Source organism: Loxodonta africana, chromosome 10 (genome assembly GCF_030014295.1).
Source record: "Loxodonta africana isolate mLoxAfr1 chromosome 10, mLoxAfr1.hap2, whole genome shotgun sequence".
NCBI lineage: Eukaryota > Metazoa > Chordata > Mammalia > Proboscidea > Elephantidae > Loxodonta > Loxodonta africana.
Genome location: NC_087351.1, coordinates 83,862,109 through 83,885,795, shown reverse-complemented (window position 1 = coordinate 83,885,795; position 23,687 = coordinate 83,862,109). Strand labels below are relative to the sequence as shown.

The 23,687-nt window shown below is 38.3% G+C and overlaps 1 protein-coding gene across 35 annotated transcripts in view; it reads right to left on the bottom strand.

The window, feature by feature from the left end:
- The window catches only part of SIPA1L1 (signal induced proliferation associated 1 like 1), a 410,589-nt gene that overhangs the window by 198,638 nt on the left and 188,264 nt on the right, over positions 1-23,687 (bottom strand). For 31 of the 35 annotated variants that reach the window (XM_064292696.1, XM_064292698.1, XM_064292664.1 and 28 more), the window contains one exon: positions 4,846-4,907. The exons of 3 other annotated variants lie outside the window; for them this stretch is intronic. In XM_064292696.1, the coding sequence (XP_064148766.1) occupies positions 4,846-4,861 (16 nt within the window). In that variant the 5' untranslated portion in view covers positions 4,862-4,907. Of the gene's footprint in view, positions 1-4,845; positions 4,908-9,452; positions 9,662-23,687 lie in introns of all 35 variants that reach the window. One more of the 35 variants, XM_064292697.1, reaches the window with a different exon arrangement.

The window sequence follows — 23,687 nt, the reverse complement described above, 5'->3', positions numbered from 1 at the left end:
AGTAGGCATTCTGACCACAGGATGAATCAAGATTTTTTTTTTAATTGTAATAAATATATCAGTAATACTTGCCATTTCAACATTCTTGACATGTACAGTTCAGTTATATTAACTTCATCATGTTATATAACCATCATCTGTATCTATTCCTAAGTTTTTCCAAAATGAATAAAGCTATTTAAACAAACAAACAAAAAAAGACAATACACTCTGAAAAGCTCAGCATCTTAGTCATCTAGTGCTGCTGTAACAGAAATACCATAAATGGATGCTTTTGACAAAAAGAAATTTATTCCCTCACAGTTTAGGAGGCTAGAAGTCCAAATTCAGGGTGCCACCTCTATGGGAAGGTTTTCTCTCTGTGTCGGTTCTGGAGGAAGGTCCTTGTCCTCAATCTTCCCCTGGTCTAGGAGCTTCTCAGCGCAGGGACCCCAGGCCTATAGGACTCACTCTGCTCGGGGCACTAGTTTCTTGGTGGTATGAGGTTCCCCTGTCTCTTTGCTCCATTCTCTCTTTTATATCTCAAAACAGATTGATTTAAGATGCAATCTAATCTTGTAGATTGAGTCCTGTCTCCTTACATAACTACCTCTAATCCTGCCTCATTAACATCATAGAGATAGAATTTACAACACATAGGAAGATGATATCAGATGACAAAACGGTAGACAATCACATAATACAGGGAATTATGACCTAGCCAATTTGACACACGTTTTAGGGGGACACAATTCAATTCATAACACTCAGTAATGGCACAGATGGTCTAAAAATGTCCTGCACATTCCAAACCTTCATTGGAGAACAGAAGCTGGTATAGAAAGAGGACTCGAGAGCAATCCAAGCAAGGGATAAAAGTGCTTCCTCCCAGATAGAGAGGTCCCTAGGTGGTGTAAACAGTTTGTACTTAACTACTAACCTAAAGGTTAGCAGTTCAAACCACCCAGTATCACCTCAGAAGAAAGGTCTGGCTTCAATAAAGGTTACAGTCAAGAAGACCCTATGGAGCAGTTCTACTCTTTAATACATGGGTCACCCTGAGTATCCTCTGCTACCAGCGGATAAGGTAACAGCAAGCTGTCACCATGTTGATTCAAGCTCATCAACCATTTAAGATCTAATGATTTAAAACCATCTTATTAAAAATCATTGTTGTTGTTAAGGTGCCGCTGAGTCAGTTCCGACTCATAGCGACCCCATGCACAACAGAACAAAACACTGCCTGGTCCTGAGCCATCCTTAAAATCATTGTTGTGCTTGAGCTCACTGTTGCAGCCACTGTGTCAATCCATTCGTTGAGGGTCTTCCTCTTTTCCGCTGACCCTGTACTCTGCCAAGCATGATGTCCTTCTCCAGGGACTGATCCCTCCTGACAACATGTCCAAAGTATGTAAGACGCAGTCTCGCCATCCTTACTTCTACAGAGCATTCTGGTTGTACTTCTCCTAAGACAAAGTTGTTCATTCTTTTGGCAGTCCATGGTATATTCAATATTCTTTGCCAACACCACAATTCAAGGGCATCAATTCTTCTTCAGTCTTCCATATTCATTGTGCAGCTTTCACAGGCATGTGATGCGATTGAAAATACCATGGCTTGGGTCAGGCACACCTTAGTCTTCAAGGTGACAGCTTTGCTCTTCAACACTTTAAAGAAGTCCTTTGCAGCAGATTTACCCAGTGCAATGTGTCTTTTGATTTCTTGACTGCTGCTTCCATGGCTATTGATTGTGGATTCAAGTAAAATGAAAGCCTTGAAAACTTCAATCTTTTCTCCATTTATCATGATGTCACTCATTGGTCCAGTTGTGAGGATTTTTGTTTTCTTTATGTTGAGGTGCAATTCATACTGAAGGCTGTGGTCTTTGATCTTCATTAGTAAGTGCTTCAAGTTCTCTTCACTTTCAGCAATCAAGGTTGTGTCATCTGCATAATGCAGGTTGTTAATGAGTCTTCCTCCAATCCTGATGCCCTGTTTTCTTCATACAGTCCAGCTTATCAGATTATTTGCTCAGCATACAGACTGAATAGGTATGGTGAAAGAATACAACCCTGATGCACACCTTTCCTGACTTTAAACCAATCAGTATCCCCTTGTTCTGTCCAAACAACTGCCTCTTGATATATGTAAAGGTTCCTTATGAGCACAATTAAGTGTTCTGAAATTCCCATTCTTCTCAGTGTTATCCATAATTTGTTACGATCCACATAGTCGAATGTCTTTGTATAGTCAATACAACACAGGCAAACATCCTTCTGGTATTCTCTGCTTTCAGCCAGGGTCCATCTGACATCAGCAATGATATCCCTGGTTCCACGTTCTCTTCTGAAACTGGCCTGAATTTCTGGCAGTTCCCTGTCCATATACTGCTGCGGCCGTTTTTGAATGATCTTCAGCAAAATTTTGCTTACGTGTGATATTAATGATACTGTTCTATAACTTCCACATTCGGTTGGATCACCTTTCTTGGGAACAGGCATAAATATGGATCTCTTCCAATCAGTTGGCCAGGAAGCTGTCTTCCATATTTCTTGGCATAGACGAGTAAGTACCTGCAGCGCTGCATCTGTTCGTTGAAACATCTCAATTGATATCTCATCAATTCCTGGAGTCTTGTTTTTCACCAATGACTTCAAAGCAGGTTGTACTTCTTCCTTCAGTACCATCGGTTCCTGATCATAAAAATTGTTAGGATGTCTAATGATCTTTTTTTTGTGTGTGTGCTTTAAGTCAAATTTTACAAATTAAGTCAGTCTCTCATACAAAAATTTATATACTCCTAGTGCTCTCCCCGTAATGAGACAGTGCACTCCTCTCCACCCTGTATTTCTGTGTCCATTCAGCCAACTTCTGTTCCCCTCTGCCTTCTCATCTTCCCTCCAGACAGGAGCTGCCCACACAGTCCATGTGTCTACTTGATCCAAGAAGCTCACTCCTCATCAGTATCATTTTCTATCCCATAAAGTCCAGGCCAATTCCTGTCTGAAGAGCTGGCTTTGGGCATGGTTCCTGTCTTGGGCTAACAGAACGTCTGGGGACCATGACCTCCGGGGTCCTTCTAGGCTCAGTCAGACCATTAAGTCTTGTATTTTTACAAGAATTTGAGGTCTGCAACCCACTGCTCTCTTGCTCCTTCAAGGATTCTCTGTTGTGTTCCCTGTCAGGAAAGTCATCGGCTATAGCTGGGTACCATCTAGTTCTTCTGGTCTCAGGGTGATGTAGTCTCTGATTCAGGTGGCCCTTTCTGTCTCTTGGGCTTAATAATAGATCTTTCAATGAATGTCTAAGAACAAATTTATCGCCTCTTTCACTGATTCTGAACTCCTTTGTGATTTTATACGACTAGTACATATAAAAAAAAAAAAAAAGTACATATAGTATGCTACATTTACCTGAAGTTAAAAAAGCATACAAAAAATCATACTAAACAGGCATAATAAAAGCACAAGGAAACGTGAAGGAATGATAAAAACCACAATCAGGATAGTAGTTCCAGGAGGTAGAGAGAAGGAACTGCTGTTAGGGAGGATTACACTGGGTTCTAAGAAAACACAAAGAATACCCAAATAGCCACATATATACAACAGCCACTACCCTAAGACCCTTTTCAAAATTCACAACCCAAGTGGGTTGATTAAAAGGCAAACCCTCTGGGGGGGAAAAGAGAAAGAGAGAATCTGAAAGCTTTATATTTTATTCTCACGTATGCAAATGCTAAGTCACTACCTGGGGACTGTTAAGAGTGAAGAGGATGCCAGTCAACACCAGCACACCCTGTCAATTTAACTTAATGGTATCATTTTGCCTTTCTTTGCAATTACTCCCACATTCCCTGGGGAGAATCTAATGGATTACTAAAAATAAAATGGAGATTAAATGAATGATTTAGGATGTTTTGGCTCCCAATTCAAACTGGCTTAAACAAAAAGGCAAATGTATTGGCTCAAACATTTGGACATCCAGAGAAGGGGCAGGCTTCAGGGCTGGGTTCCATGTGATTCTGGATGCTACCCTCTGCCCTGTGTGGCTTCTTGCTCAGGTCAATAGCCAGAAGGCTGCAGCCACACCAGACCTCCCGCCAGCATGTAACATCGTTCAAAAGAAGAGAAGCGCTGTCTTCACGTAACCCTCTTTTAAGTAAGAAAGGACTTCTGCCAGAAGCTCCAGGCAAGCCTACTCTGGAGTGTCACTGGCTGGATTGGAATTACAGGACCACGCCTGAAACCATCCCTCAATCCAGGCGACACCCAACGCTAACAGGGATGGGACTGCCCCCAGTTAGGGCCCACCCTAGCTGGTATGGGTTCTTCAACCCCGTAACTGCCACAATGAGGCTGGATGGAATACATGATATGAATCCAATGTCCACTCTGTTAGTATTTGCAGGGAATAAAGACCAAACTAACCCACTGCTGTCAAATCAATTCCAATTCATTCTAACCCTATAGGACAGAGTAGGCAGCCCCCAAGGGATTTCAAGGCTGTAATCTTTACGGAAGCAGACTGCCACATCTTTCTCCTGTGGAGCGGCTGGTGAGTTCGAAACACAGGCCTTTCAGTTAGCGGCCAAGCACTTATCCACTGCACCACTAGGACTTCTCTTTGCAGGGGATAGCCTGAGTAATGCTGCATTTATCAGAAAATGAAACAAATAACTATCATGATATATTCGTATATAAAGTATATGTTGAAAAGACAGATAACCAAATGAATTGCTCCCTTTGAAAAAAGTTAAGTTTGAAAAACTTTGCTTCTCTATCTCAACTGCTCCTGTCAGAAACCGAAAGGCAGAAAGTCAACACTTTATAAAGCAGGTGGGTCACAGAAGTATTGTACAGTACTTACTATATTTTGGTGCCATGGCCACAGAAATTTAGACAACAGCACCCATTTTAGCAATGCATAACCTGGGAAAAAGAAAAAAAATCAGTTAAAGATATTTCACTAAATGGTTACATAGCTTTGACAAAAGTTTGTCTTTTTTTTTTTTAAAGAGGCAAACCAGATTTTTTAAAGTAAACGGCTGAACAATACTTTCTGTGAAATAGGACGTTACGTGATTTGGGCATTGTGCGAACACCGTATGATACACAAGCAGTCCGCAGCTCCGATGGCTGTCCCACCCACCTGAGAAGCAGGAACAGCCTCGACCCCAAAGCCCCCTCTGCTGCCTGTCTGCTGGACAGCCCCCAGGAGGGCACTGCGCCAGCAGCCTGATGGGGATTTTGTGCACATCTGGGTGGGGTGGGGGAAGAACAGGGGTGGCAAGAGGTGCCCACAGGGGTCGAATATGCAGGTGCTGGGAGCAAGGCTGCCAGTGGCGGCCCTGGTTACCCCTTGCCTTTTTGGTGTAACAGCTACCTGATCATATGCAGCCACCACCACCAGGAGCCAGGAGCCTGCGCTGGCACCACCAGCACCCATGGCAAGAGTGGAGGTGCCTTGGCAGGCGCTGCCCTGCACTGGGAGTGAACAGTTGCATGGTTGCTGGACAGGTAAATAACGCCAGTAGGAGGCACTGGGAAGATTGGGATGTGCCCTGGAGCCTTGCTGATCATTCCCTCTGGAGGTCTGGGGTCTTTAAAGCCATTCAAAAAACTCCAAACCCACTCCAGTTGATTCTGACTCATAGCAACCCAATATGACAGAGTAGAACTACCCCAGAGGGTCTCCAAGGCTGTAAATCTTTACAGAAGCGGACTGCCACATCTTTCTCCTGCAGAATCGCTGGTGGGTTCTAGCCGCCAAACCACTGAATTTTTGGTTAACAGCCGAGTGTTTTAACCACTGTGCCACCAGGACTCATGGTTTAAAACCATTAGGGGGAAACAATAAACAAAGGGAGAGCTGTTTTCCTTGTATATTGAAGAAAAAAAAAACCTTACGGGACCACAGACCTACATGCAGTTGGATGTTACCCAGACAAACACTATGTGGCACACAGCTCTATTTTCAAGTTAAGAGCATTTGCATCTATTGTAGATCTGACCACCAAAAAACAAAACAAACAAAAAAATATGTTTTAAACCAAGCAATACTGCCCTGGACTGCTGTCTCTTAAACTGAACCACAAAAGGAAGAAAAATACAGAATTATTAAACAAACCTCAAAAACATACACCTATTATTCAATTTGATGCCACTTAAATCTAGGTATTTAGCTCTAATTTCTAAACTCAGGGACCTGAGTATACAGTTTTCAGTAGGAAATATGAAGACATCTGATTCAAATATTTGACAATGCATTTTACTTAGTAAAATCTTTGAATATTCAGCATACCATGGAACGCTAAACCAACACACCCATAGAACTGGAGACTCTAAGTTCTTGATGTTACTTTTAATATTTGTAAATGAAAGATAAGAACTGTGTCCTTATCCAAACCCCAGGACAAAAGACAATACAGCAAATCACATTCTTAATTAAGAGGGGCTGAAAAACATAAAAATCCAACTCCACATGAAAACAGTGGTATTTCCTGGGATGGGGAGCCATTGCAAGGATCACTACGGGTTGCTGCAATCCAAATATCTACAATACCATGTCTAACTTCACTTTCCTTGCTGTGAGATTCAGACAAGTTTTTGTATTGTTTATGGCTCATTAATAGAATAAATAGAATTATTTAGAATCATTAATAGAATAAAAGGACAACTCACAGAATTAAAGAAGATATTTGCAATACATATATCCACCAAAAGACTCATTCAGAATTACAGCATTCCCAGGTTTCTAACGTCTGACTTACATACAATCTGGGTCACGAATATTCAACTTACAAACCAACTGCCATAAAGGCTATTCTGTTAGAAGTTGGAGGTACATGCGATGGTTCGTAATAACAAAAGGGCACTGCTTTGCGAGCCACATCAAAACATTTTTATTATTACTGTGTTATTATGTTAAAGATGTTTTTATGTATCTGGAAGTGTTTATGTTTTTATGCATAGAAAATTACACTATATACTAAGAAAAACATTTGACTAACTGACATTAGATACGAACCATACTAACTATTCTGACTTACGTACAAATTCTACCTAAACACAGAGTTGGGAATGGAGCACTTTTATAATCCAGGGATGCCTGTGTAAAGAACTCCTACAAAACAATTAAAAACAAAAAAAGGCCACCAAACCCAGGATACCAAAATAGCCAATAAATATATGAAAAGGTGCCAACATCATTTATCAACACGGAAATACAAATTAAAACGACAATGAGATAAAATTATACACTGATCAAAATGGCTAAAATTAAAAAGTTTGAAAATACCAAGTTTTAGCAAGGATGTGGAGTAATTCAACTCCCATACACTGCTGGTGAAAGTGTGTCTTAGTAACCTACTGCTGCTATAACAGAAATACCACAAGTGGGTGGCTTTAACAAAGAGAAATTTATTCTCTCACTGTCTAGAAGGCTACAAGTCCAAATTCTGGGCATCAGCTCCAGGGGAAGGCTTTCCCTGTCAGCTCTGGAGGAAGGTCCTTGTCATCAGTCTTCCCTTGGTCTGGAAGTATCTCAGCACAGGAACCCCAGGTCCCAAGGACTCACTTTGCTCCCAGCGCTGCTTTCTTGGTGATATGAAGTCCCCACACTACTTGCTTCCCTTTCATCTCTTGAGAGATAAAAGGTGGTGTAGGCCACACCCCAGGGAAACTCCCTTTACATTGGATCAGGGATGTGACCTTGCAATGGTGTTACAACCCCACCCTAATCCTCTTTAACATAAAATTACAATTATAAAATGGAAGACAACCATAGAATACTGGGAATCATGGCCTAACCAAGTTAATATACACATTTTTGGGGAGACATAATTTAATCCATTACAGAGTGTAAACTGGAAAAATGCTTGTTTGCTCTGGCAGCAAACAGACTGTGGAATATTCATATGACAGAACACTACACAGCAGAGTCAGTAAACTTTTTCTGTAAAGAACCAGATAATAAATATTTTAGGTTTTGTGGGCCACGTGGTCTCTGCTTTTGGAGTGCCAAACCAGCCACAGGCAATATGTAAATGATGGGTTTGGCTGTGTTCCAATTAAACTTTACTTACAAAAACAGACAACCAGGCCATAAAAAAAAAAAAAAATTTTTTTTTTTTTTTTTTTTTACAAAAACAGACAACCAGGCCATAGGTTGCAGTTTATCTGCTATAGAGCAATGAATATAAATGAACCGTAACAAAGGCAGCAGCGTGGGTGGATCTCAAAAACGTAATGCTGAGACAAGGAAGGCAAACACATACGAGGGTACACTATATGATTCCATTTCACAAAGTTCAAAAATTGGAAGAACTACTAAGTCAGAATAGCCCTTAGTTTTGTGTGTAGTGGAGGGTGGGTAGAGACGGAGGAATGTTGAGGGGTGGATAATTTTCGATTCCTTGATCTGAGTAGTGGTTTCATGGGTGTGTTCAATTTGGGAAAAATCCATCAAGTTGTTCAGTTAGATGATGAATGCACTTGTTTTTATATATGCTACACTTGAATTAAAAAAAGTAAAATGCTTTAATAATTTTTATAAGTAAAGACAATAGGTCACATTACTGAATGGATGGTTTCTAACAGCTCACGCCCCCTGGGCATCTAACACTCTGATGCAGTGGCACGTCCTGTGCCCACAGAGTGTGGTCCTAAAGCTCCCCTTACTTACAGCGGGATCTCTGCATTGCAAATAAATGTCCCCAACAAGTACAAATTTGGAGAAAGGGTTATGATTACACAAAACATACATAGTGACAAGAGGTGAATGCAACACAGAGACAGAAGAAAGTAACAGATGGCTGCATGAAGAGGAAATAAACCTCTACATTTTAACATAATCTGCTGGATAATCTATGCAGAACAGTAAAATGCTTAGAAGGTCACTGAACCTGCCTTTTGGACAAAAATAATAACATTTTTAATGCGTACTAGGGCTCTTAAGGAAACCTTGCTGGCATAATGGTTAAGAGCTACGGCTGCTAACCAAAAGATTGGCAGTTCGAATTCACCAGGTGCTCCTTGGAAACCCTATGGGACAGTTCTACTCTGTCCAACAGGATCGCTATGAGTTGCAACCCACTCGAAGGCAATGGGTTTGGTTTGTTTTTTCAGTTTTAGGGCTCTTAAAAGACTGCTGAAGGGATCTATTTTATAGTACAAAGATTTCTTCCAATCTAACAGATAAAGTGGGCAGGAAATTTTAGCTCCCCAAGTGATAAAGCAAACCTGACAGACTATGTAGTTGTAGCTTTTTAAACCTACATGCTTTTCCGTTTCTATTCTTCGATTTCATCTTCTCAATCTATGGGATGTCTAAAATGTAATTAGATACCGTAACTTCTCAGGGGCCTCAGGAAGCCATCAAGTTACATCCAGTTAGAGGCAGTGATGATGTCAGGGACAACAAAATCATGGACATCACATTTTAAGGATTCATGTTTTATTAGTATGGGCTTATACCGTGAGCAAAATGTTGAGGTGTAATCCATACTGAAGGTTTAGTCTTTGATCTTCATCAGTAAGTGCTTCAAGTCTTCTTCACTTTCAGCAAGCAAGGTTGTGTAATCTGCACATTGCAGGTTGTTAACAGGTCTTCTTCAATCCTGGTGTCCAGTTCTTCTTCATATATAGTCCAGCTTCTCGGATTATTTGCCCTTAGGCTGGGTTCTCTACAGAAGCAAAACCAGTAAAGCATATAAATATACGGAGAGATTAATAACAAGGAAATGGCTCATAAGGTTGTAGAGGCTGTTGTTGTTAGATGCCACCGAGTTGGTTACAACCCATAGCGACCCTATGTATGAGAGAACGAAACACTCCCAGTGACTCTGTGTATTCCTTCCATCTTCTTTTGATGTTTCCTGCATCATTCAGTATTTTGCCGATAGAATTCTTCAAAATTGCAACTAGAGGTCTGAATTATTCCTTCAGTTCGTTCAGTTTGAGAAATACCAAGCATGTTCTTCCCTTTCTATTTTCTAACTCCAAGTCTTTGTACGTTTCATCACAAAACTGTCTTCTGGAGCCATCCTTTGAGATCTTTTGTTCAGCTCTTCATCATTTCTTCTGCTTGTTAGCTACTCCACATTCAAGAGTAACTTTCAGAGTCTCTTCTGACATCCATTTTGGTCTTGTCTTTCTTTCCTGTCATTTTAATGACCTTTTTGCTACAGGGTCACTATGAGTCGGAATCGACTCGACGAGAGCAGGTTTCGTTTGGTGATAGGTTTTTGCTTTCTTCGTGTACGATGTCCTTGATGTCATCCCACAAACTCGGCTGGTCTTTGGTCATAGTGTTCAATGTGTCATTATCTATTCTTGAGATGGTCTCTATACTCAAGGTTGTATTATGACTCTCATGGACTTGTTTTCTTCAGCTTTAACTTGAACTTGCATAGATGTTGGTCTATGTAATTGATGGTCTGCTCTGTGTTTGGACCCTGGCCTTGTTCTGACTGACATCAAGCTTCTCCATAACTCGTTTGTCATACTGTAGTGGCTTGCATGTTGCTGTGACGCTGGAAGCTATACCACTGGTATTTCAAATGCCAGCAGGATCACCCAGGGTATACAGGTTTCAGTGGAGCTTCCAAACTAAGGCAGACTGGGAAGAAGAACCTGGTGATCTACTTCTGAAAAAAATTGGCCAGTGGAAACCTTATGAATAGCATAATTGGACTAATAACATGTTTAGTTCCTCTGTTCTATCTCCCAGTCCACTACATAGTGCCTGGGGTCTTAATGGCTTGCAAGTGGCCATCTAAGACACAAAAATTGGTCTCTATTTGCCTAGAGCAACAGAGGAAGAAGGAATGTCAGGAACAGAAGGAGGATATGAAATGTGTGGCTAACTGCCTCCATGAACAACTGCCTCCTTTGCTTAAGAGCAGAACTTGATGGTGCTCACTACCATTACTGAACATTTTGATCAAAGTTTCTATAGAAGAATCCTAATCAAAAGGGGGAAAATACAGTACAGAATTTCAAATTCTTATGGACTCCAGCTTCCTGGAGCCATGAAGGTTGGATGAACCTATGGAACTACTGCCCTGAGATAATCGTTAAACCTCAAACCAAAAATATCCCCTGAAGTCCTCTCAAAACCAAATAATAGTTTAGCTTAACTGGTAAAAACTGTCTGCCTTGTGCATAAAGCTCTTTTAAGAACTATCTAAACAGGATTAAATTGCCAAGAGCAACTCAAAAGGTTAGATTAAAACCTTCGGAGGCAGTGAATTTATGTTGATGGGGAAGAAACTTCCTACCCATTAAAAAGGGTAAGAATTGATGCACAACTGGAAGAATGTGATCAATGGCACTAAATGGTAATGTAGACACTATTGAATTGGTGTATTTTTTGCTGTATATATTCTCAACAACAACAAAACTTAAAAAAAGATGAGAGTCAACCAAAAGGGGCCAATGTGGGACAATTTGAACGATAAAATAAAAAATTATATTGATTATAAACCCATAGAATTAAACAAATACCCATGAGTTCATACTGACATAATAAACATCTGAATATACAAGTAAATGGGAGAGAAGGCAAAGATCTTCCTTATAGGAGAATTTCAAATAACAAATATAGAAGGAATGTGGAAATTAAAAAAATAACCATTTGGCAAATACCACAGATTAAAAGAAGCAAAAGAGAAAAAAACAACTAAATACAATATTTGAATTTCGATTAGATCCTGGTCTAGAAAAAAGATATTTGAAAAAATATGAATAGTGCCTGCAGACTAGTTAATAACACTGTATCAGTATTACTTTCCTGACTTTGATCATTTTACTATGCGTATGTAAGATATGGAAACCCTGGTAGGGGATAAGTGCTACGGCTACTAACCAAAGGGTCCGCAGTTCTAATCCGCCAGGTGCTCCTCGGAAACTCTATGAGGCAGTTCTACTCTGTCCTATAGGGTCGCTATGAGTTGGAATCTAATCGATGGCACTGATAGGAATGTAAGATATTAACCAGGGAAGGTGGGTGAAAGGTATACAAAGGTATTTAATACATTTTTCAACTTTTCTTTCTGAAATTACTTCAAAATGAAAAGCAAAACAAAGAAAGGAATAAATGAGACTGTGAATCATAATCTTATTAATCCCAATTTTGGCTTCAGGCCTTTTCTGTCTATGCCAAATATTAAAACAAAGTTTGATATCTAAAAATGATTTATATATACAAGGTTCCATGAGTCAGAATCGACTTGATGGCAACAGGTTTGGTTTTTTTTTTTTTTATGGGTAAATGAAAAGCTTGAAAATGTGAACAAATTGGAGATTGTAAATAAACTATTAAAAAAAAAAAAAAAAGAACCGGATAGAAATTTAAAAATTAAAACTATGAAAACTTTAAAAATTTTTTCATTAGCTGGATAAGTTACACACTGGACAAAAATAAAGAGATTAGTGAACTAAAGATAGATCTAAAAAAAAAATTTAGAATGCTTCCCAAATAGACAAAGAGATGCAACTATGAAACAGAGATTAAATGATATGGACAACAGCGTGAATAGGTCTAACATCCGGATGAATACTAGAAGAAGATAATGGAGAGACTGGAAAAGAGGCAATGTTCAAAGATGGCTGAGAATATACATATAACTGTGCTTATACACACACATGCTACATCCACAGAATTTTCAAGGAACTCGACAAGCTGATTGTATAAACTTTACATGAAAACTCAGAAGTCCAGGAAGGGTCAAGATATTCTATTTAAAAAAAATGGCAGTGAGGGAACTTGCCTTAACAATCATCAATTACAGCAAAGCAGAAAATGTATCTTAATGTAGAAAGGTTGGGCGAGTTAATAACGGTACTTGCACATATGTCTATCCATGCGGGGGCGGTGGGGAGGAAATTAAAATGAATCCCTATTCTACTCTATATATGTAACAATCAACTTCAGTTTAAATAAAGACTTGTACGTAAAAGGCAAGATTAAAAAATTTTCAGTAGTCAATTAAAATGTTTATTTTTATGGTCCAAGAATCAGTTAATAAGATAAAAAAGGAAAACCATTAAAAAAAAGTAACTTCATTCTACATTACATGTAGAACTTCTGTTCATTAAGATACCATACAGGAAATAAGCCAAAAATTGAGAAAAAAAATATAACCAACAAAATATAAGTATCTAGAGTGTATAACTCCTATAAATCTGTAAGACAGATGATTAATCCAAGAGAAAAGCAGATAAAATTTATAAAAGTACAAAAGAGACATAAATACATGAAATGATGCACAATTTCTTTAGGAACGAAGGAATGCAAAGACTACCTTTACATACCTACCAGCCTGACTAAATTTAAGTCAGGCAATGTCCAGTGTGCGGCAAGAATGTGAAGCAATGAAAATGTTCAGACTTTCTGGTGGAAGTATACATTGGTAGAAGAGTCAAACCTGGGCATAGCCTACCACCCAGCAATTGCACTCCTGAGTTTAAGTTCAACCAGGAGACATGTCACTCAGAGATATATACAAAAATGTTCACAGCAGAACTGTTCATAAAAATTGTGATCAACCCAAATTCCAACGGCCTTAGAGAAAATGTGGTAACTCCACACAGTAAAATAAAGCAGCACAATCAGTGAGCTATAGATGTTTGCGGTAATTATAGAAAAATTCAAAGGGAATACTGAATACTTTTTTTCAGAAAGAAATAAGCTTTAAACTAAAAAAAAAACTGTTTAATGAAATTACAAGCTCAGGAAGGCTGGGTCAATACTACATAATAGCTATTAAGGGCTTTCCACAATTTTGCACTAGGTCCTCAATACAAAAAAAAAAAAATTATTATTTTTTTTTATTGAGGATGTTTCCAGGGCATATACAATTAAGTCCTCCAAAAGACAGTAACATAATTCCCTATAGCTTTTAACACAATATTGAGCCATGGCAAATACTGTACATCTTCTTTGTTATTTAAATAAAAGGGAATACTTGAATTCAAAAAGTTCAATTAAAATCCTTGAGAAGACATCATCCACTCTGTGGTTTTTCAAAAGAAAAAAATACTTTGAAAAAGACCCAAAAAAAGTCTATTATTTTGTTAGTCTTTTATGGGGACGGGTGAGATTGCTTTTCTTAGGTGCATACAAATTGGATTATAGATTCATTTCAATACATATACATACACACAGAGTATAACTTTCCATCAAAAAAAAAATTTTTTTTTTTTTTTTTTTCCGAATCAGTACAACATGGATTAAAAAACAAAAACACCCGTAAGAGCAGAAAGAGCAAAGCCACACCCACGAATGCTCCTGGTGGGGTCAGCACTAGTGACACCGCCTGCTAAACTGCCACGACTGAGGGTAGCTCGAGGTGTGCTCAGGAGTTCCTCAAAGCAAGTAAGATTTTTATACTAATGTAAACAAATTTTAACAATTAAAAAAATTAGAAGCTGCATATTAAATGTGGCATCAAAGATGCAATCCATTTTTCTTAGTTTTAAAAGTCATATAGTAGTTCTTAGAATTTAGACTACTATGAATCAATTTAAATGGTTGGGAGTATATTCAAAAATCTTTAAAACAGATGGAAAGTTACATAGAGACATCAAGTGACAGTTCTGGCTGATTCAGCTCTAATTCATTTTTGCTTTCTAACAGCAATTAGCCCATAGAAGAGATCTTTCATTTTAAGTAGAGGTGACAATCTTTACTTATGTGAGAAGCAACTATACAGGTTAACAGAAGAAATGAACTGCTACAGAATACACTAGGGATAGGTTTCGGCAAGCCATTAATTTTCATTCCCAAGGGTGTGTACTATCAGTCTATTTATTAAGCCACAATTTTCATTAATTTTCATTCCCAAGGGTGTGTACTATCAGTCTATTTATTAAGCCACAATTTTCATTAATTTTCATTCCCAAGGGTGTGTACTATCAGTCTATTTATTAAGCCACAATTTTCATTAATTTTCATTCCCAAGGGTGTGTACTATCAGTCTATTTATTAAGCCACAATTTTCATTAATTTTCATTCCCAAGGGTGTGTACTATCAGTCTATTTATTAAGCCACAATTTTGCTACACGAAGCCTCCATTCTTTCCTTCGCAGCACACTGAATACATCAGAAGGCAATGTTTGCTTTCCTCTCTAAGTAACAACTGTGCATTTGGCCTGAATTCTAAATAACCAGGTTCTTCATAAAATGTTTGAAGTTTAGCCAATATACAGTCTTTTCACTAAAAATATGCATGAAGAAAACAGGCTCAAATCATAACTGTCACATTAACTACTCAAAATGGGAAAGGACAGCCTTCTCAGACAACTTGGATAAACATGCACAGACCTCACCATCACCATACATGCTCCACTGTCACTATGAACTGGTTTTTAGAATTTGAAGCATGGACAGTGTGATGACATCAGCATCTAAGGCCTAAAACCTACTGATAGAATACATAACAAATCATATAGTGTCTTTCTAAACTGGTTAAGCCTGCAAGAGGCAAAATGAGAAACTAACTATGAGTTATAAAGGTTTTTAAAGTCATACAAGAAAAGAGACACTTTAATTCAACTAGAAGTCTCTGAGGAGTCCCTGGGTGGTGCAAATGGTTAAGAACATGGCTAATAATCGAAAGGTTGGAGGTTCGAGTCCACCCAAAGCTGCCTCAGAAGAAAGGCCTGAAAACTTAGTACTTTCAAAAGATCAGCCATTGAAAACTCTACCAAGTACAGCTCTACTCTGACACAATGGGGTTGCCATGAGTTGGATTTAGCTCCACAGCAACTAGTTTTTTAGAAGTCTCTGAAAGTAGGTGGAAGGTACTGTATGCAAAGCACCCGGGGGAAACGAAGGTATTACTGGCCTTCCAAAAGACCGTATCTAGTGAGTGAGAGAGTACCCAACTAAAATAAAAGTTAACTGTGTGAAGTACACATGGAAAAAATGTTGGGGAGAACAAGGGAGCAATAGTTCTGACTTGAGGTCTAGGAAAGGGGAGGAGGGCGAGAGGAAAATCAGGCAACGCCAAACAGAGAATGCCATACCTGAGCCTAACTATCAAAGTTAGTACTTATTCATCCAACCTTTTTAAGCTAATAGTGTTTCAGGACTTACTACGTCCCATTTGATCATTCACAGTAACATTAAATGACAAATACAATTATTATCTATAAATCTCAGGAGAAATGGGGGTAGATAAAAACATAGTCTATACAATGTGGCACAGCTACTAAATGATAAACCAAAAGAACGAAACCCATTGCCACAAGTCAATTCTAAGTCACAATGACCCCACAGCACAGAGTCGAACCACTCAAAGGGGTTTCCAAGGCTGAAAATCTTTATGAAAGCAGACTGTCACATCTTTCTCCCGCAGAGCGGTTGGTAGGTTTGAACTGCCAACCTTCCAGTTAGCAGGACTCCCGTACTAAATGATATTGGGTCCCAAATTTGAACCTAGGCCTTGATTTGAGCCACTGAGCTATACACTTCCCTAACAATATTTTCCAGGCAGAAAAACAGGGCAAAAATATCTCAAGCCAAGAAGCCTCATGAGCAATATCAAAGATATATCTAAAGCAAATGGCATATTAATAATTGAGATCTGAACATCCAGAGAGGGTGAAACTGTGTGAGCAAAAACCAGAAACAGAAATGCAAAACTAGATAAAGGGAAAAGATTTCTGGTTCAAAAATTGCTACCACCACCATAAACTTACCTTTTTTTTTCTCTCTCTCTCTCTCCCCTCCTATTTCAATAAAATTTAGTAAGAAATAAAAAAAAATACAAATGATTTCACAGAAGTACAAGAAATTCCAACACAGATGACACCAGCAAACCAGGGGAATGAGACCCGTGGAGGGAGATAAAAGAATGGACTTCCAAATAATCTTCCTAGCAAAACCCAGGAAAAACTAAACATCAGCGTCAGGGATTCTGGGAGAAGCGGCAGATATTAGATGGTGAGTCAGTTAATTAAAGAACATGACATCTACATCAGTCCCTCACTTTCACTTTGAGAGGCTAGACATGGCATGAGCTCCCAGATTAAAGCCAAGAGAAACTCCCACAGTGGACCTCGGGACTGAGAAATGGGACAGTGCTCCATAACTTAGGAGTTAAATTCTGTGCACCTGCACTCAGAAGACAAGTAACCCCAACACCTTCTGGGAAAATCCACCCTACCGACATGGCTTGCCCACCTGCCATGCTTCCTGCAATTAGAGCCCACAAGCACCACTATGTACACGGAGTTTCAACAACAATGCAGAACTCAATCTTTTAGTTCTATCATCTGCTACAAACGAGTATGCTGTTAATTGTCACTGTGTCGATTCCGACTCATGGGGACCCCAGCTCATGGGGACCCCATGTGTACAGAGCAGAACTGTTCCATAGGGCTTTCAAGGCCATGACCTTTCAGAAGCGATCATCAGGCCTGTCTTCTGAGGCGCCTCTGGATGGATTTGAACCATCAACCTTTCAGCTAGTAGTTGAGTGTTTAATTGTTTGTACCACCTAATATCAGTACGCATCCAGGGAAAATCAGTAGCATGGGGAAAAAAAGCATCAAATTCAAGAATACCCAAGGAAAAAGAATTAATACGGAAAACTAAGGAACACGGTTTTTAAAGCATAATGGTTTTCCCTTAAGAAATTCAAAAGAGCATTACAACCATAAAAAAATGAAAATAATTCTTTATGATTAAAACATATGATCAATGGGAAGTAAAAATATGAATGGTGAGCCCGGGTCAGATCATGGAGATGTGACTGGGTTTGTATACTCCAGATCCCATTCCCAGTGGACACATGCTTTGTTCATTATCCATTCTTTCTTTGGCTTCTTTTTCCCTACAAACATGCTAAAATGTCCCTTCATTCATAAGAAGCCTTTCCCTTGACCGAGATTCCTCTCCAAAATAAAGAAATAATGAGGTGTTCAAACTCTAGTAAAAAGACCAGACCTAATGGTCTGATCGAGACTGCAGGGACCCCAGAGGTCATGGCTTCCAGACTCTCTGTTAGCCGAAAACTAAAACCATTCCGGAAGCCAACACTCCAAACAAAGATCGGACCGGACTATAAGACGTGAAATGATACTGGTGAGGAATGTGCTGCTTAGCTCAAGTAGACACATGAGACTATATGGGCAGCTCCCACCTAGAGGCGAGATGAGAAGGCAGAGGGGGACAGGAGCTGGTTGAATAGATACAGGAAATACAGGGTGGAGAAAAGGAGTGTGTTGTCACATTATAGGGAGGGTAACTAGGGTCATACAACAATGTATGTATAAGTTTTTGTATGAGAAACTGACTTGAATTGCAAACTTTCACTTAGGACAACTAAAAAAAAAATAATGAGGTGTCAATGATTTGGCAATTTCTAGCTCAAATAACTAGATGCATTGTTCTAACTTTATATGAGCAGAGAAACAAAAGGGACAGACAGAGCAGCAGGTAGTGAATGACAACAACATATATAATCTGAGGCGCGCCTTTATAGGAAGAGGTTACAACATTCAGTGACAGATATTATTACTCCACAAAGAGCCATGGGAATATTTTTAATCACACACAATGCTTTATAAAAATTCAACCCAGTCTTTAATTTTTTAAAAATAATATTTTGTTGAATTTTTGGTTTAAGTTTACACATCAAGTTAGGTGCCCAGTTGACAATTTCCACACAAATTGTTCAGTGACATTAGTTACATTTTTCACAGTGTGTCAACATTCTCTTTAATTGCATCATTTGTTTCATTTCTAGGACTCCAGTTTCCATCCCCCCTTATCTTCTTGCCTTTGCTTTTGAGTAACTGTTGACCTTTTGGTCTCATACTGAAGGTTTTCAAGCACAGCACTGATCTTAGGGGTAATATCATTTATTTTGTGTGCGGCTCTGCTATTTCACTAAAAGGTGACCTCAGTGGATAAGCTCAATTCTAGGTTTAAAGAGTATTTCAGGGTGATAGTCTCAGGAAGTCCTCTGTTCTATACTGTTCCAATTTTTCTGGCTTTTATTTTTATTTTTTTAAATAAGAATTTGAATTTTGCTTCTTATTTTTCTCCCATTCTACCCGGGACAACCCGATCTTTAAAATCACCATATTTACCATGTGAATCTAGAATTAGAGCTTCTCTTGAAAGACAGGGAGATCTGATAACTCTAGACCCATATTCCCAAATGGCAACAGTGGATGAAGCCAAACAGCCTGCAAGAGGGCCTGCATTCTGCCACTCAGCACTGTCCCCTATTGTCCCCTAACTTCCTGACCCCAAGCCTGTCAGCTGCCATTTATCATCCCACTTATCTCGTTTTTTTTTTACAATAGAAAAATTTTTTTCTTACATCAAGGCCCACTTTTATTCATTTACAGTCTGCCTGTCCCCAGAAGGCACATCAGTTTGGAACCTGCTGTAGGACCACAGAGTCAGGAAAGGAGCTGAAAATACAGGTCTCCAGCTGGTAAAAGAAACCAGAGCTAAAGATATCCTTTGAGGAGGGTATGGTGTAGGTTAAAATGGAAGAAGGCTGAGCTCACGAAGAAGAGTGTACAAAGAGAGACGGCAACTATGCATCGAACTTCAAAGAATACCCACGATTCTTAAGTCCGTAAAAGAAATGCGTGAAATGAGCGGTAGTAAGTGAAAGGTAAATTCAAGGAAAGGTTCAAAAGGAGTTAAATTGAAGATGCACAGATTACAGCAAGCATGCATTCAGTTGTAGGACCAGATCGCTGTAGAAAGAGATCAGAGTCCATTCTAAAGTAACTAATTTAACTACAACACAAAAATTTCAATTCAAAACTACCCATGAAACTGTACTACACATCCATCGGTTAAGGTGTGTCTCTTAATTACCATCAACACAAATGTTTTATTAAATTCTTAAAAGCCACTTCTCCTTAACCACAACTATTAATAGACATCTGAGTTACTGAAGTTTTATCTTTCATGTTGAAAGCATTTTCAAAGGAAAAGCAATGGCAGAAAAAAAACTATCAGGCACAATTCAATAACAAAATTTTCCTCAAGTTGTTGTACATAAGAGAATAACTTGTATTTTCAAGATAACAAAAGTGGACAGTTAAAAAGGGGGGAAAGCTACCAGGTTTTTCTCTGAATTTCTATGTGATGATGAAAGGGGAAAAAAGCCATCTGAAAGAAAATATAAAGGAAGTGAAACCATCCCACTGGAAAAGGCCATTAGACTGCGGAAAAGCACACTTGCTTTAAAAGGAAAATAATTTAGAAATTCTACAATCTAGAATAGGTTTCTCTGTTATGGCTTTTGTATGAGATTATTAGATAATGGATAGAATTCATAAGAAAATATAAATTCAGTATTAAACATATGTGAGAAAGTTCACTTTCATTAACAATCAAGAAATTAACAGGAAGCAAAAATAAAGTAGCCATTGTTACATAACTATTAAATCAGCAAAACAATTTTTTGTGCATTTGATACTGGTAAGCTTGAATGAAAACTGCTTGTGGGCTCTGTAAACTGGGCTCTGTAAACTGGGACAGCACCTTTAAAAATAGGCAATGGTTAGCTAAGTTTAAAAGTAGTTAAATGTTTAACAAAATGCTTATAACCTTTGGCCATGTAACCTATGGCACTCCTAAAAAATAGACCCCACATAAATATAACAGAATCAAAATGTTATATGAATAAAAATAAGCTCTGTAATTTAAAAAAAACAAAGAAACTGGAAATAAGTCGCCTGTTTAACAACAGAAATTTTACAAAGAAAATTATGGTGCATCAATTCTATAGCCCGTAATTTATAATCATTTAACGTGATCATAATGAATACCATACAGAAATGCGGCAAAACAACTGATATCGTGTCAAAATAGAAAATAATACCTACCAATATCACAACTAGTTTAAAAAAGAAACAAATGCGTTTGCATGTGCTCAGGTCAAGGAAAGACATACTCAAAAAGTAGAAATAATTACTATACTGGAGTGACATTCAAAGAGCATATCTGTTCCTGTTTCAATATTCCTTTAATAACAGAGCAGAAGAAAAAAGAAAATCTAGCCATCCTGCGATTATAAAATGTTGTTGTTGTGAGGTGCCATCGAGTCAGTTCCAACTCATAGAGACCCTATGCACAAAGGGATTACGAAATGGGCACTGAGAAAAACTGTAGCCATGGGGGTAAGCAGAGCGCACAGAGAGTGCTGGGAAGAGCCAAATGCTAGAGAGGAGTAAAGGTGAGCTTTAACAAATGAACTAAAAAGAGGTCACCAGTTTTAGGCAATTAGAAAGCAACCAGGGATCCGAGAGAGAGAGAGAGAGCAGTATCAGCAAAATGGTAGGGACATAAAATTTAGGCAGAGGAATAATACATAACTCAATGAGGAATTATTTGCGAGTGACTCAGGCAATGCTGGGAAGGAAGAAAGGATGTGGTAATTTGGGGGAGGAAAGAAAGGTGATAGTTGTAAGGTGAAAAATCAAGAGTTGAGAAAAGTCTTTTTAGGCTGTAAACTAGAAGGAAAGGTGAATAACTTGGAGAGAGATAAACTGAAAATGCAAATGAGAAGGGTCACCACAAGATGGCTCTTGGAGAGGACATGAGAGAGAGGGACCCAAGTTATAGACACAAGTAGAGCTTGGCTTTTTATTGTCTGCGCCCACAGAGCATTCAAATTTGTCTATGGAAATGATACTTCAATGAAATCTTCTTATAATAAGAGACACTAGTTAGAAATATGTCTCCAACAGTATTTTAGCAAAAAAGCAAACACAGTTAATATTAACGATTCCTATATTGACCTCTATAAATTGCTAGGGGTCCTAAGTTATATCCCAAATAAAAATAGTGTGTTAGAGTGCTGAGTACACAGCATAATCTGAAATTCACATTTTTCCTTACTTTAACATCGCTGAAATCAGAATGCATTTTATTTTAGCACTGTGTCACAGTTTAGAAGGTGTCATTTGTGTTTCTTACCGACCTATAAAATAATGGTGGGTCTTACAAAGGCACCTTAAAATCAGTAACATGGGGTATTTTTCCTTAAAACTGCTTTCCAATGTTAACATGTAAGTGCAACAGAAAAGGAAGAGGAAGAATACCAACTTGGCATATGCAATTTCAATTTTCCTTTATAAAAATATGAAACTGTGAACATCTCAGCAGGCAGATTTCTAGTTCTGATTAAATGATCACTGCGGTCCTGATTCAGAAGTTTAATCATGCTCATAAACATAGAACATCAATCCCATTTCTACACATTTGTCTCACTGGTTTCTGTGCAGGAGATGATCATGTCATAGCACAGGAAAGTGACATTTAAGGAAAAAGACAACTTTGACAACATACATTCTCTTAAACATATATAATTTAAAGCAATAAAAATTATTCTATGTAATCAAAAGCAGAGACAAGGACATTTTTATTACAAATACTAAACTTTTCATGTAAATACTAATTAAGTAATTGAAGCCCTGGTGCCGTGGCAGTTAAAAGTTCAGCTGCTAACCAAAAGGTCGGCAGTTCAAATCCACCAGCCGCTCCTTGGAAACCCTATAGGGCATTTCTACTCTGTCCAACAGGGTCTCTATGAGTTGGAACCGACCCAGCAGCACCTAACAACAACAATAAGTAACTACCATCTACGGCAAGTTAAAGTATATGTAAACATGTTTGCAACTTTTTTGTAAATTTAAAACTATTCCCAAATAAAAAGTTTACATTATAACAATTTTAACTGACACAATTTCATTGGTATTTTAACCTCAATAAATAGGTTATCTGGAAAAATAAGAAAAGCTTAAAGAAAAATACTTAGAAATATTTATAGCATCAAACGTCTTTGACAATTACCAAATCACGACAATTAGCTACTCTAACGTGACATGCACTCCAAATTTTTTAATGTTTTACAAATAAGAAAACCAAATTTATTAGCTTATCGATTTATTATACCCCTGCTTACACTACGGGAAACGCACAAGATAATTAAATCAATAAAGTCAACATCTTAAAATAGTTCTTCAGCATAATCACCTTGTAAGAGTAGCCCAGGCACATGTCTTGTTATGTATATTTATATCACAATTTAAAAAAAAAAAAAAAGAAAGTGCAGGCCAGTGATTTACTCCTAAGGCCTTTTAAAGTGATTCTGGATGGTCGAAAATTACTCTAAAGCAAAGATGAGATGGTAAGGGCACAGGGAAACTAGAGTACTGAAAACAGTACAGTCAGAATGGAATGATTAAGAATAATGACACTGTAAAAAAATGTAACCAATACACTGAATAATTTGTGTAGAGACTGTTAAATGGGAACTTAATTTGCTGTGTAAACTTTCACTTTAAACACAATAAAATATTATTTAAAAAAAAAAAAGCCCAGGAACTAGAAAGTGGTGATGGTACATTAAGAACGTACTTAACGCTAATAAGCTGTACTCTTCAAAAAGGAAAAAAAAAGAATGAAATACATCTGAAGTCTCTACTGATACTTAATAATAATAATAATTGTCCAAATTTGACCAACAGACAAGTACTACAGCCTCCACCAGACTGGGTCCAGCACAACTAGATGGTGCCCCGCTAACACCACCGACTGCGCTGACAGCAATCACAATAGAGGGTCGCTATGAGTCAAAATCGACTAGACAGCTATGGGTAACTATAAAGGAGGAAACTGATAAATTGAACTACATTATAATCAAGAACTTCTCTTCATCAAACAG